We start from the raw sequence: 12,800 nt of genomic DNA on the forward strand, positions 1-12,800 counted from the left end.
TCCACCAAACTTGACTGTCTGGAGGACAAAGAAAGTAGGCCCGTGAGATTGTGGAATACTTTTGGCAGATTCCCAGAACGCGAGTCCAGTAGGGTTGTGTCTACCCTTCAAAATAATAGAGCTTGAACCCTGGGTCCCAGCTTCATTGAGTCTCAGATCCTCCACCCTTGTGGAGATTTGGGACCCTGGGTCCAAGCCCTGGATCAGCATGATTTGTGTGTAGACACAAGAGGGAGGTAGGCTTGAGCCTGAGTTCAAACCCTGGATTTACACTGCAGTGTAGACATACCCTGTGAGTACTGAGCACAAACAGTACGCTGGAAGGGACCACTGCAGGCTTCTAGGAAGGCAGAGCTACCACCACTCTTCCCACTCCTGGCAGCTTTGTTGCCTCATCTATTCATCTCTGCTCCCCTCTGCACTTCATGGTGGGTGGGAGCATAGGGCCCTGAGAAGGAACAGAGCCTGTAACACGCACTCATCTGAATAATTCCTTCCTTTGATAGGATAGGGAAATTTACCTTGAATAGGAGCCCATGGTACTTTAGCACTATTCTCTGATGATGCACAGGCCTGTTACTCCCATTAATTGTCACAGAACACGCATCCTGTGTGACTAAATTGGGATTATAACAAGCCGTCTCAATAGGGTTTCCTACAGCTCAGTAAATCTGGCTGTGAGGCTAAAGCTTCCTCTCCCCCCTCCCTTTTCTTTTTCTTAGAAAATACTGTACTTTGATAAGTCAGTTCCATTATTTGATGATCTGCTGGCAGCCTCTGTGACTATGGTTAATATTACTGCTCCTTGCAAAAGCTACCTAAGCGAAAATAGAAGCCTGCTGTGCTTGTAGGCTGGTAACAAATTACACACATGGTCTGATCCAGAACACTTTGCTGAGCCACAGCGCTCATTAACGTCAGTGGGAGTTCTGCCTGAGAAAGAAGCTCAGAATTAGGCCCTAACATTGGTGTCAGTTCAAAAATAACACCGCACTGGACACGTGTCAGATGTCATCTGCCTTCATTGACAGCAATGGAAAAAGTGACATGGATGACTTTTGCTGGAGGAGGGCAGCTTTATGTTCTGCTATGTGGATGGCCCTGATCCATGTACCTTCAGCTGCCCCAATCTACCCCATTTGAGGCTTCTCCAGACACATGAGGGGTCCCGAGACAGTTGCAGGTGCCTTGCATTATCACAGACTCTATGGTGGGACTTTTTACCACTGGGGTTACTACACCAGTATGTAGCCTAGTGCCTGTTGGTATAGTCCTGGATTAACTCTGGATCTGTATCTATAATAAAATTACAGGTTCAAAACCTAATGGAAATATCTTTATAAGAAAAATACTGCTAGGCCTGCCTAGGTAGGATTTTTTTTTAACACAATCAACCAAGAATTGCTGCTAAGATTTGGGTAATACACATTCTCTAAAGCAACGACTGTCAAGCTATCTTAATGGTATATTTATACCACACATAATGAGGCCTGAATTTCAAAAGAGATCACTGTCCACACTTGGGGACAGCTGTTCAAAAGTGCTCAGCACGCATTTATGAGCAGATTTTCAAAGCGCTCAGTAACTGGTGTGCTGAGCTCTTTTGAGTATCTAGACACTATTTTGGGGGCTAAATGAGTGAGCTGTTTTAAAAATCTGGCTCCACCAATTTCAATAGCTATTTCAAATTGTCACAGTGCAGTGGACTCTTGCTAGAAGGATCAGTTTGAGCAATCCTCTTTTGAATGTTCTGTCTAAATGATTAACATCTCCTGATTCATAAAAAAAAAAATCAGGCACGTGTAGCAAAGCAAGACCACCATCTTGTAACAATAGAGGGAATGCTGCAAGGGGAATTAGTGCCACAACAGGTAGATCAAGCTAAAACGGCAGTGTGCGCAAGCTGTAACATTACACCAAATTAGCAGTTACTATACACCACCCCAAAGAGATATCCAGTAATGCCAGTATTATATTTTCTCCCTAGCTGTCCGGTGGCTCCAAACAAGGTTTCTACAATTTATCACCTTGTATTGTGATTAGACGCTTTGGGGGAAGAAAACTCCCCTCCCCTTTCTAGAGGAACACACCGGCTCTGCAGCATTCTCACCCCTGCCCATCCAAAGCACAAGAGGCTCTGTGCCAGGAATCCAGTCTTAGTCCAGTGCCAGTGGTTAAAGCTGGCACCTCTTATATGGCAGCAAGAACACTATCACTGGGCTGCTAGGGTTTCATATCAGTTACCTCTAAGGTTTCTGGGAACAGCTTCCCTATGGCTAACACAGTTTCTTCTAGGAAGAACTACACACAGCCATAAATTAGCTGAAAGCCAATTCCAAGCTGGACCTTAAAAATAACTCAAAGTTGACTTAACCTTGGCTCAACCTACAGGCAAATATAAGGACCCCCGACCAAGCCAGTTAAGGAAAGAAATACAAGAGAGAAGGCTGACACCACAGCTTTCTTCCACTTAGAAGCTTCCACAGAGAAAGTTCCAGCCAAGAGCTTCATGTGGTAAGTAGGTGTAGGGAATTTATAGCTTCTCTGGGCTCCCTGTCCCCAGGCCATCCCCTTAATTGCATATGTCCTGAATTCCACTTTACCAGAAACTGCCTAGCATAAATTGCCCTCTAACGACCCCTGGTGGATCATTACTATATTAAATAACCGAATTATTTTGAGTCTAGGTTATTATCTGTACGGCTCAGCTGGCAGCATTTTCACTTCCAGGCCTGTAGGATTTGGGTTTAATTCCCACCAAGGCTCTAACACAGGAGAGTAATATGAAGGGGCAGCTTCACTGCTGGACACAGAACCCTTCAAAGACGGTATTAACTAAAGCACCATTTGCTCCACTCTGGTGACCATTCCGCTGGAAGTTAAATATTACATGGTGCTTTCTGCAAAGAACAGTAATTTTATTTGTGATACAACAGTGAGCAGTTCACCAGAGCATAACTCTAACGTACTTTGGGGCATGATGCAAGGGTTGATTAATTGGTTTAGCTTTTCTTTCATTTTTTTCCTCTCCTAGCTATAGGTGAATAATGTAACTAACTCTGTAAATAAGCACCTGGGTGTTAACGCAACAAGCCCTCTACAGATCATTGAAATTAGTAAGAATAAGTAAAATCACCCCCTGAAGTAAAAATGAGGAAAACAGAGTGAGTCCTGCACTGGAGCAGAGGATGGAAGGGCAGTGAATAAACTACCTGGACAATGTGTCCTCTGTCAATAAGGCAGGTTCTAATGTCCAAGGTTGAATATAAATAAGAGTTGAGCTTTTGCCACCTAATCCCACTCCCACTGAAGTCAGTGAGAATCTGCAGTGACTTCACCAGGCATTGGATCAGGCTGATAATCACTGTCACATAACCATAATACTTAGCACTCTGCCTCTTCCAAGTATGTGCAAATGTTATGAACTAATCCTTGCCTCACCTAGACTTATTTGCAGAGGGAGAAAACTAAAGGTTCAATCCTGCTTCTATTAAAATCAATAGCAAAATTCAAGGGAAGTAGGACGTTGCCCTCAGGATATGCCTACACTGCAATAGAAGTGCTACTGCATGGCCGCAGCTGGTCTGGGTCAGCTGACTTGGGCTCCTGGGGCTCCAGCTGTGAGGCTATAAAACTGCAGTGCAGTGGTTCAGGCTCAGGCTGGAGCTTGGGCTCTGGGACCCCGTGGTGGAGACGGTCTCAGAACCCAGGCTCCAGGTGGAGCCTGAGTGTCTACATAGCAATTTTTAGCCCCACTCAGCTGTTCTGGGCTCTGAGACTCGGTGCCAGAGGTTTTTTATCGCAATGTAGACATACCCTCAGAGCCCAATGGGTTAGGAATCATATTTTAAAAAATGCTCACTAATTTTGGGAGTACCCATTTCTGGGGTACCCCGCTTGAGATACCTATCTGTTCTGGTATGGAGAACGAGAGAAACATCCATTTTTCACTTTCTCCTGTAGAAAAAATATAAAACATGTAGGCATGTGATTTTCATTAAATTTTTCTGCATGCATGAGAGCTTGGGATGAACTAGAGCAGGGGTTCTCAGACTTTTGTACTGGTGACCCCTTTCACACAGCAAGCCTCTGATTGCAACCCCCCCTTATGCATTAAAAACACTTTTTTATATATTTAACACCATTATAAATGCTGGAGGCAAAGCAGGGTTTGGGGTGGAAGGTGACAGCTCATGACCCCCCATGTAATAACCTTGTGACCCCCTGAGGGGTCCCGACCCCAGTTTGAGAACCCCTGAACTAGAGAATGTACAGAATCTGCAGTCCTTATATTTTAGTATTCTTAGTGTCAATATTTCTTCTGCATTATATTGTTGTCCCTTTGACCTGAGCAGTAAGCCAGTATTCAGAGCCTTGCCAAGTTGTTTCCTTCAAGAGAAGAAACTGATGATGAGTCAAGTACTTCTTTGATGTAATCCTGTTTGTGTACATTCTTTGTAAATAAATTCCTGTTTCCCTGAACACAGTAGAAATAAACAGCATCAGGCTCAGAATTCCATAGCCTGCCTTTCCAGTCAGTCCTGTGCCCCAAGAAGCTCTCTCCCTCTCTGCGCCCTTTCAGGGCCACACTCAAGACTGCTTCTCTCACTGTCTATTGGCTTTCTGCTTCTAACGTGCACACATTTCCCAAAAAATTCCCTATCCCCTGCATTTGCAATCAGTACCTGGGGAACGCCTCAGACCACATGGCTTACCTCTGTTTACGCTTTGCCATAGGCCTGGCTACCTGGAACCCTTCTCCCCTGACCCTGGCTGCCCTTTCCAAAATCATGTGTGGACCAAACACTGCTTCATTTCTCATTCGCTAATTGTTTTTCACCCCCAGCATCCCTAGTTCCAGCACCTGTGATCCCATGTGAGCCTTATTTTGAGAGATTACATAGGTTTAGGTGGTGCATAATCCGTGCGCTAGTCTGGACGGCTGTTCCCTGACTGGATGCAGTGCACAGTTCTGTCCTAGCAATTAATCTACATATAGCTTCAATAATATGCACTGAGCAACTATCTGACAATTCCCCCCCCTCCTCTTGCAATATCCCAGATGGTGTAACCCCAACAAAATTATTGAACAGGAATGGGGACTAAGAAAATAGGGTTGGATTTTCCTTGACACAGAAGCAGTTCCAGAAATTGTAGTTTGTGGCAGTTTGGGCATGCACTCCTGTAACTATTACTGCTGTTATTTGGGGAGCTTCTTGGTGGATTTGCCAATGAACGAGCTGACGGAGGCTTTCCATTTTCTAGAAAGCTGATTATTATTATCTGTAAAGAACAGAGCTAACTTCAGGTTGTCTGTGCATGTGATGGCTTGGGGAGGGTGGCTCTTCCAACACACCCGTGCAGTACCCAAGCACAATGCTGACACTAGCACGCTCTGAGCTCTAGGGCGGAACTGGCTACTGTACTTGGCTACACTTCAGACAGGCTGTGAGCACAGCTGACAGTCAGGTTGGATGAATTTGCAGTCACTTCGCTAGCACTTTTCCTTTGGGGTTCTAGAAAGGAAGAGAGAAGCTGCCTGGTTGCTACAGAAGCTTTGTTTGGTCTTGCTTTTGCTTTGGCCCCTATAGTTGGCGTGTCCATTAGACAGTGCTCCAAAAGTAACATCTTGATTGTCAAATTATGGAGCCATTCAGCAATACACATTCATGTCCCTGAATCCTTTACTCTGTAAGTATTTTGAAACACAAAATTCCCTCTCCAATCCTGCCCTTTGCCCGCTCCTGCTCTCTCACACTAACATTTTTATCGACTTTCTGCTAACCACCTGCTCTTCTTACAGCAATGCAAATCAGCAATAATGCCTGAATGCAGTAACATGGCTGCAAATGCTGGTCCTGATTCTGACACTGGTGCAAGTCAGGAGTAATGCTAATGAAGTCTGTGGAGTTGGCCACGTGTAACAGCAGTGGGAAGTCAGAATCAGGCCATCAGTGTAACAGAGATCAGAGTCAGCCTGACAGCAGTTCAAAACCAATGCTTTGCTCAGAATGGCGCTTGTCCGCCTGGAAGGAGCAGGACCATGGGACAAAGGGAGCAGAGTCCTCTGATTTTTGGAGTTTGACCCCACGGCTCAGGATTCCACTGGCCTCTACTATGTATCCTACCACGCACAGCAAGAAAAAATTCAGCGTGTCCACAGCTCAGCACTCAAACAAAGGACCATGGGATACTCACCCAGAATACTACACACTTTGTGCACACTAGGCCCCCATCATGCATGTTGTGAATTGAAACAGGACACAGCTGTCCTGTGTGTAGGCTGTTGCTGCAGCTGATGTCCTATGTCCTAGCTAGTGTGCTTGCCCTCTATCGGTAAGTCATCACTGTCTTCATAGACTTTCCCATATGCCTTATTTTCACCGTCTTTGTGCTATGGTCACTAATCAGACTTTGCCCTTAATAATGAAATACAAGGAACCCCTATTTGTATAGGCTTTGTAAGGTTTTTACACATTTCAGATATGATTTGTACTAAGTATCCAGTCCCCTTCCCTTTATGCCAATGGGAAATTGTTAGTGATATCATCAGTGGAAGCAGGACGGGAGCCCAAGTCTCTTTATGAGTCATTCATTCTGTACTGTACACCTACGTTAGCGTCTGATAGCTGTAGTGCACTTGAAAAGGAAAGCAGCACATCGCAATATAATCCTGCCATTTGCCCTGAAGAGAGAAATCAATGTGACCTTGATCCTTATACCCCAAACTTTTGGGATCAGCTCAAAAGTGTCCCTCCTCCACTATCATGCAATGGTGGTTGCCACTGAAACCAGAGATGGGTAAATCATGCCTGCAAATCGCTGTTTCCCTCAGCTGTAATTGGAGCTTTGTTATCCTGGTGATGTGGAGTTAGATAAGCTGTGCGTGAAACATCCTCTCCAACCCCACCTGCCCTGCAGCAAAGCAGGGCGGCATCTGTCACCCGTTGGGGGACCTGTTCTGGAAGGGGGATCAGAAAGAAACTCGGGGTTGCTACTGTCCTGATTTCAGCCTCCCTTCCCAGGTCCCTAACCACTTCGGGTGCGGTGGGGCGAGTCGGGTTTAGAGGTACCAGCAAGGGCATTTCCCCCGATCTCTCACCACGTCCCGCTCTGGAAAAGTGACCGGCCCGGAGTCCTCCCCGCTGTGCCCCACGCGGCAGGTTTCGCGTAGGCGCTGTCTTCGCAACCACCCAGCCCCAGGCGGCGGCTACCTGGTGCTGACTCCTCCTGGCTGCGATTCCTGCCCTCCACCCCCACCAATCCCACCTCCGCTCGGGCACCGCTTCCCTCCCGCCGGGGCCAGGCGGGGCCCGCCCCTGCCCAGCCGGGAGCCGAGCAGCGGGCCAGGCGCAGCTCCGTGCGCTCCGCGTCCCTTGCGCTGAGCACGGGCCGGGCAGGGTCATGTTCTCCTGCTTCTACACCGCGCTCGCGGGGCTGCTGCTCCTGCCGCTGCTGCTGAGCCGCGTCTGCCCCTACTTCTTCCGCGACCTGCGCTTCTTCCTGCAGATGGCCCGGGCGGGGCGGCGGGCGCACAGCTACGCGGAGCGCAGCCCGCCGCGCACCATCCTGGAGGTGTTCATGCAGCGGGCGCGCCGCGCGCCGCGCAAGCCCCTGGTGCTGTTCGGGGAGGAGGCGCACACCTACGAGCAGGTGGACAAGCGGAGCAGCCGGGTGGCCCGGGCGCTGCGCGAGCACGCGGGGCTGCAGCAAGGGGACTGCCTGGCCCTCTTCCTGGGCAACGAGCCTGCCTACATCTGGGTCTGGCTGGGCTTGGCCAAGCTGGGCTGCGCCATGGCCTGCCTCAACTGCAACATCAGGGCCAAGTCCTTGCTGCACTGCTTCCAGTGCAGCGGAGCCACGGTGCTGCTGGCAGCCCCAGGTGAGACCCTCTCCAGCGGCCAGGCTGCTCGGGGTGGTGCCCCGGGCCGCCCGCCCACCTGGGCCCACACCTGCTGGGCTTCTGCTGCTCAGCGACATCTGCTCAGGGGAGGGGGACTAGATGCCCCGATTTGATAGGGACAGGGCCGATTTGGGGGACTTTTTCTTATATAGGCTCCTCTTACCAGGGCCGGCTTTAGGAAATGCGGGGCCCAATTCGAACAGTTTCAATGGGGCCCCGGCAGGGATGACTAAAAAAAAAAAACGTAAAAAAACACGTGGGGCTTGTACTCACCGGGCGGCACTCTGGGTCTTCGGCGACACTTCGGCGGCGGGTCCTTCAGTGCCACCAAAGACCTGGAGTGAGTGAAGGACCCGCCGCCGAAGTGCCGCCGAAGACCCAGAGCAAGCGAAGGACCTGCCGCCGAAGTCCCAGAGCGCTGCCAGGTGAGTAAAAATTAAAAAGGTGCCTCTAGCCAGGGAAGGGATTCTCACTGGGCGCGGGGCCCTCTTAGGCGTGGGGCCCAATTCAGGGGAATTGGTGGAATAGGCCTAAAGCTGGCCCTGCCTATTACCCGCCACCCCCGTCCCAATTTTTCACATTTGCTGTCTCGTCACCCTAGCTCAGGGGGACAGCTCGCCTTCCCTGCAGCCCTCTGAGGCGGGAATGTGGGGCAGGCCCCAGGAGTGGGGAGCGGGTTGTTCCTTTAACATGTACAATAACCTCTTGCTACAACTTCATTGGCAAGACTTGGCCTCTCCAGTGTCAATAATTTGGAACAAGGGAGATGCCTTGCCCAGTTGTTTTTTTCCAGCAAGGGAGGTGGGATTCTTCCAATATTTAGCCAGTGCAGAAGAGCAAGATGCAGTCTAAGGCCCTAGTCCTACCAATGCACATGGTTAACTTTACACACTGTGAGTAGCCCTATCACAGGGGCTGGCAAATTTTTTGGCCTGAGGGCCACATCAGGTTTCTGAAATTGTATGGAGGGCTGGTTAGGGGAAGCTGTGCCTCCCCAAACAGCCAGGCGTGGCCCGGCCCCGACCCCTTCCGACCCCCCCCTCCCCCTCCCCTGCCCCTCCCCCCCCTCCCCCCCTCCGTTCCCCCCCCCCCCCCCCCCCCCCTTTCCCTTGACTCGTCTATGCCCCCCCCCCACCCCCCCACCACCACCTGAACTCCCTCCCCTCTATCCAAGCCATGCTGCTGCTCCCTGCCCCCGCTGCGCCTGGCCCTGGTGGTGTGGTGGCGCCGCCAGCGCTGCGCACCCCAGAGCACCAGACAGGGCAGCGTGCTGCCCGGCTAGAGCCAGCCACGCCACAGCACAGAGCACCAGGTCAGGCTGCAGCTCTGCAGCTCCACTGCCCAGAGCATTGTGCTGGCAGCGGAGTGAGCTGAGGCTGCAGGGGAGGGGCCAGGGTTAAGCCTCCTGGGCCAGGAGCTCAGGGGCCAGGCAGGAGGGTCCCGCAAGCCGGATGTGGCCTGAGGGCCATAGTTTGCCCACCCCTGCCCTATCAGCATCAAGTTTGGGCCTTAAACCTTAATCCTGAAATTGATTCTGTCCCCTGCACCTGCACTGAGCCCCACTGACTTAATGGGGCTCCAGGTGGGCAAAGAAGGGTCTGCCCGGATGAAATAGGTTGTAGGATCTGTGCCACAGTGCTGAAGGTTTTTGTCAAAGAGCCAGGCAGTCATAGATGTAGCATTTAAACATCCAGGTGCTTTGTGGGATAAGCAGAGGATGCATCAAGTCAGGTGTAAGAATGTAACATACCTTCTGTGAGTAACTACATAGGGAACAAATATTTAAAAATGAGCTCTTCGCTCTAGCGGAGAAAGGCATAACACACCACCCAAGGGCTGGAAGTTGAAGCTAGACAGATTCAGACTGGAAATAAGGTGTAAGTTTTTGATGGTGAGAGTAATAAATCATTGGAACAATTTACAAAGTGTCCTGGTGGATTCTCTGTAATTGACTATTTTGAAATCAAGATTGGATGTTTTTCTAAAAGATCGGCTCTAGGCATTATTTTCGGGAAGTTCTATGGCCTGTGTGAGACAGGAGGTCAGAGTAGATGATCACAATGGTCCCCCTTCTGCCCTTAGAATCTATGAATCGATGGATGTTCCCAAATCATTTGCAATATATTTTCATTTCCAATTTATATAGTAAGGGGAAATCTCCAGAAAAAGAGAGTTTACTTAGGCATCAGGTGCTTTATATGTATGTATGCAGATAGAGTATCTGCATTAATATTTGGAGGGTCAAGGCCATTTCTATGCAGATGTTTAAATGCACCTAAATTTTATGAACTCAAAAACAAATCTTTCCAAGCCTAACACAGGAACTATACCTATTTAAACTTTCTAAATTAATCAATGTTTAAGTTAGCACCATAGGAAAAAGTGTTTAGGACATAGTGTTTAGGACAGGAAAATGTGTTCCAAAAAGTATTCAGCTCTGGGAAAAGACCAAACAAAGGAGGTTTCAGCCCAAAATGAGAATTTTTTTTTAAGCCGAATGGTTGAAAAAAGTGGGTTATTAATGACAATTTCCCCAATCTTAGCTGTAGTAGTCACTACTGGCAGTTGTTAAAATAATATAAGGAGAGTACCAAAAAAGACAGGTTTCCCCTCTGTTAAACATTTACTTTCTCGTCCCTGATTTGAGTTTCAACCTTTACTCTGCATTTCTGTGCTACTTTAGGTCAAAGGTAAATCTCTTCTGATCACAACTGTATCATGTGTGATCATTGTTATTTACTTTTGAATAGGTTTCTGCAAAGGAATATGCTGATTCAATTGTAAATAAGAGTAGAGTGTATTGTATTTACATCTGTGTTTGTTGCCAGACCATGGCTCATTAGATCTACCTGTGGAGGGGTCTTATATTAAACCCTCCATGGAGAAAGGGGGTTCAGGTGCCTCTGCAGAACATTCCCCTCCCTGCCACCCAACTCAACTCTCCATGCAGTCCAGGGTCTGTGTAGAAGGAGGGGGTGGAGTGAGGGTGGATAGGAACAGGAGGGGCAGGCCACCTGAATGCACATCATTCTCCCTTCCAGTCCTGCAGAAGATGTCCAAAAATGTTAATACAGCCTGAAGCCATATTAACCATTTTTAGTTCCCCTTCCTGAACTCCAGAGGAGGCTACGGAGGGTTGGGGTGGGGCGGTCCTTAGCAGTACAGCACCAATGGAGTTGTGCTGGCAGGGAGCCAGGGGTGTAGGTGGGAGCCAGAGATGCAGCAGACGGCTGGGGTCTGCACAAGGATGGCCCTGCGACCTCCCAGATTTGGGGGTAGCTTTTCTGCTAGCGGGGCAAACTTTTACAGTCTGGGCGTTGGCTTGGTATATTTATAAATACCATTCCCAAGAACATCGACAGGCAACTACCCTAGAAATATTGGTTCCAATAAGAGCAATTTTTCATCCCAGTTGCTAAATTCAAAGTGAATGGCAGAGCTGTTTGGTTTTGGATACAGCAGGTTGGGTTGCTGAATCCAACAGTAGGTTGCATATTGGGAACAGTTCCAACTCTTTTGATGGCATTTCCACAGAAGAAAACTGCACACAGCCTGCTTTTGTGACATTTCATGACTTGGGGAAGGGATTCATATAAATTAAGTGAAAGGACTCTTGCAAATTACATGAACATCTAAATAATGGCTTGTGTAAGAATTAGGTCCTTTGAGTGAAGAGAAAAGTCCCTGGGATTTTGAGTCAGTTTCCTTCAGAGAATACGGACTCATTTATATCGACAGTACATAAACCAGCTACCTTTTACAAGTAATCTCTCACTTTTGGTTTTAGTACTACTTAAGTTAACTGTAGACATCAAATTGGACAGGGTGTCAGGGTTTTGTTCAGACATTTAAAACACATATTTCGTGCTATAAAACATCCTAGAAATGTGGGGCCAGATTCTCAGCTGGTGTGAATCAATGTATCTCCATAGAAATCAACACAGCTTCTGCCCCCTGATCTCCCTTCTGCACCCTTGACACCCAGCAGCCGTCAAGACATCCATTGAAGTCAATGGAGCTATGACAGTTTACACCGGCTGAGAATCTTGTTTGTCTCTCTCTACACATCAACAGATTTGATAGCATGTGCCTGGGGCCAAATTTCCCTCCCCTTGCTCACATAAAACTCCCTTTGACTTGACTTCAGTGGGAGCATTTATATGAGTAAGTCAACCCCAATTTGTCCCTGGGTGTGAATTTTCCCTGGTTTGATTTGTGTGTGAGTTTTACAGTTTGATTCCTGCTTCAAGCTGTTTTGAGAATAGAATCCTGAAGCAGTTGCTGTTTGAGTGAAATTGGTGATGAGAGTCCATGTTAAATTATCTGAATTTACTAGTTCAAAGGGAAATTGTCATACCTGTGATTTGAAAGGTCTTTTTGTTTGCTTTGCAGTGTGTTTGTCAGATTCCACCCAACGTTATGAAAATGTCGACTCTCTTTTCTGTTTTCATGCATATAGCCATTTGCTGTTTAAAGGAGGACTTTGAGTTGCAAGAAACTAGCCAAGCCACTGGTGACTATACCAGCCAAAGGAAATAATCTTATTTTTCTAATAGAACAAGTGAGCACATAAACCTCATGCTGTACATGAAGAGAGCCTGTGCATTGTCATTTCTAACACTGGACCTTTTTATTGTAAATTTCAACTTTTTTTTTTCATTTGCATTCAGGCTCACTGTGGATGAAATTTGCCTTTGTACGAAGGATGGATGGGACATAGTGGTATATAGACCTGGTGTGGGAACTCTGCACAGGAGTGTATTTCCCTGGCAGGGGAAAATTCACCACCCTTCAGTGGCCATTTTGTCCACCCCCTATCTGGCACAAAATGGGCGCAAAGAGGGTGTACGGCTCCCTGGGAAACACCCTCAGCATGAGTCCTATTCAGCAGACACAG

At 48.0% G+C, this 12,800-nt stretch overlaps 1 protein-coding gene across 3 annotated transcripts in view; it reads left to right on the forward strand.

Annotated features, from left to right (window-relative positions):
• The first annotated feature begins 7,284 nt into the window (after positions 1 to 7,284).
• SLC27A2 (solute carrier family 27 member 2) overlaps positions 7,285 to 12,800 on the forward strand; it is a 30,208-nt gene continuing 24,692 nt past the window's right edge. For all 3 annotated transcript variants that reach the window (XM_039490221.1, XM_039490222.1, XM_039490223.1), the window contains exon 1: positions 7,285 to 7,882. In XM_039490221.1, coding sequence (XP_039346155.1) covers positions 7,405 to 7,882 — 478 coding nt within the window. In that variant the 5' untranslated portion in view covers positions 7,285 to 7,404. The remainder of the gene's footprint in view (positions 7,883 to 12,800) is intronic.

This window comes from Mauremys reevesii, linkage group 10, assembly GCF_016161935.1.
Source record: "Mauremys reevesii isolate NIE-2019 linkage group 10, ASM1616193v1, whole genome shotgun sequence".
In the NCBI taxonomy this organism is placed as follows: domain Eukaryota; kingdom Metazoa; phylum Chordata; order Testudines; family Geoemydidae; genus Mauremys; species Mauremys reevesii.